The sequence below is a fragment of the Procambarus clarkii genome, chromosome 91 (assembly GCF_040958095.1).
Source record: "Procambarus clarkii isolate CNS0578487 chromosome 91, FALCON_Pclarkii_2.0, whole genome shotgun sequence".
Taxonomy (NCBI): Eukaryota; Metazoa; Arthropoda; class Malacostraca; order Decapoda; family Cambaridae; genus Procambarus; species Procambarus clarkii.
Genome location: NC_091240.1, coordinates 7210893 through 7213392, shown reverse-complemented (window position 1 = coordinate 7213392; position 2500 = coordinate 7210893). Strand labels below are relative to the sequence as shown.

The window sequence follows — 2500 nt, the reverse complement described above, 5'->3', positions numbered from 1 at the left end:
TTATCATGTAATCAAGTTATCCTCCTGTAATCAGGTTATCCTTTCTGTAATCAGGTTATCCTGTAATCAGGTTATCCACCTGTAATCAGGTTATCCTGTAATCAGGTTATCCTATAATCAGGTTATCCTCCTGTAATCAGGCAGACAAAAGGTCTTGGGAGTTGCTATGGACCTGTCACCAGAAGCCTACATCAGCTGCATGTGTTAGGTAACAGGGGCATAGGGTGAAAGAAACTCTGCCCATTGCTTCTCGCCGGCGCCCAGGATCGAACCCGGGACCACAGGGTCACAAGTCCAGCGTGCTGTCCGCTCGGCCGACCGGCTCCCACGTTTAAACCACGTCAGTATAATGACCAAATTGCAGAGAAGTGATTTGGGGAGCCGGTGGCTGAGCGGACAGAACACTGGATGCGTGATCCTGTGGTCCCGAGTTCGATCCCGGGCGCCGGCGAGCAACAATGGGCAGAGTTTCTTTTACCCTGATGCCCCCCTGTTACCTAGCAGTAAAATAGGTACCTGGGTGTTAGTCAGCTGTCACGGGCTGCTTCCTGGTGGTGGAGGCCTGGTCAAGGACCGGGCCGCGGGGACACTAAGCCCCGAAATCATCTCAAGAACCTCAAGATAACCTCAAGACTAGCTGAGAGTGGGACCCAAGAGCCGTCACTCATCCCTCCACATACAAGCCTAGGGGCCAGATTCACGAAGCAGTTACGCAAGCATTTACGAACCTGTACATCTTTTCTCAATCTTTGGCGGCTTTGTTTACAATTATTAAACAGTTAATGAGCTCCGAAGCACCAGGAGGCTGTTTATAACAATAACAACAGTTGATTGGCAAGTTTTCATGCTTGTAAACTGTTTAATAAATGTAACCAAAGCCGTCAAAGATTGAGGAAAGATGTACAGGCTCCTAAGTACTTGCGTAACTGCTTCGTGAATCTGGCCCCTGAGGAGTACCGTTTGGGCAGTACACGCACTCGGCTGAAAATCGATCCCCAAACCTCTGGAAGTGACAGGAAGTGAGCGTCTGGTCCACAGCGGCTTGTGTCTTGGCTCTGCTCCTCCCGGGGGCTGTTCCTGGGAGCGACAGCATGATTAGCTCTTCCTTCATCAATTTATATATATTTTTATATATATAATATATAATATTATATTATTATATTATATATACATTTTATATATTTATATATATACATTTATATTTATATATTTATATATGCAGTTAAGCATTTGATCTACCAGTAACTATGCAGTCTACCTGCACCTCCAAGGTCTACCAGCACCTCCAAGGTCTACCAGCACCTCCAAGGTCGACCAGCACCTCCAAGGTCTACCAGCACCTCCAAGGTCTACCTGCACCTCCAAGATCTACCAGCACCTCCAAGGTCTACCAGCACCTCCAAGGTCTACCAGCACCTCCAAGGTCTACCAGCACCTCCAAGGTCTACCAGCACCTCCAAGGTCTACCAGCACCTCCAAGGTCTACCTGCACCTCCAAGATCTACCAGCACCTCCAAGATCTACCAGCACCTCCAAGGTCTACCAGCACCTCCAAGGTCTACCAGCACCTCCAAGGTCTACCAGCACCTCCAAGGTCTACCAGAACCTCCAAGGTCTACCAGCACCTCCAAGGTCTACCAGCACCTCCAAGGTCTACCTGCACCTCCAAGGTCTACCTGCACCTCCAAGGTCTACCAGCACCTCCAAGGTCTACCAACACCTCCAAGGTCTACCTGCACCTCCAAGGTCTACCTGCACCTCCAAGGTCTACCTGCACCTCCAAGGTCTACTTGCACCTCCAAGGTCTACCTGCACCTCCAAGGTCTACCTGCACCTCCAAGGTCTGCCAGCACCTCCAAGGTCTACCTGCACCTCCAAGGTCTACCTGCAGCCTCCAAGGTCTACCTGCACCTCCAAGGTCTACCTGCACCTCCAAGGTCTACCTGCACCTCCAAGGTCTACCTGCACCTCCAAGGTCTACCTGCACCTCCAAGGTCTACCAGCACCTTCAAGGTCTTCCAGTACCTCCAAGGTCTACCAGCACCTCCAAGGTCTACCAGCACCTCCAAGGTCTACCAGCACCTTCAAGGTCTACCAGCACCTCCAAGGTCTACCAGCACCTCCAAGGTCTACCAGCACCTTCAAGGTCTACCAGCACCTCCAAGGTCTACCAGCACCTCCAAGGTCTACCAGCACCTCCAAGGTCTACCAGCACCTCCAAGGTCTACCAGCACCTCCAAGGTCTACCAGCACCTCCAAGGTCTACCAGCACCTCCAAGGTCTACCAGCACCTCCAAGGTCTACCAGCACCTCCAAGGTCTACCAGCACCTCCAAGGTCTACCAGCACCTCCAAGGTCTACCAGCACCACCAAGGTCTACCAGCACCTTCAAGGTCTACCAGCACCTCCAAGGTCTACCAGCACCTCCAAGGTCTACCAGCACCTCCAAGGTCTACCAGCACCTTCAAGGTCTACCAGCACCTCCAAGGTCTACCAGCAC

The 2500-nt window shown here is 51.6% G+C and overlaps 1 protein-coding gene across 1 annotated transcript in view; it reads left to right on the top strand.

The window, feature by feature from the left end:
- Window positions 1–1247: 1247 nt before the first annotated feature.
- The window catches only part of LOC138359529 (uncharacterized), a 1458-nt gene continuing 205 nt past the window's right edge, over window positions 1248–2500 (top strand). The window contains exon 1 of the mRNA XM_069318867.1: window positions 1248–2500. This exon is cut by the window's right edge and continues 205 nt beyond it. Within this exon, the coding sequence (XP_069174968.1) occupies window positions 1248–2500 (1253 nt within the window).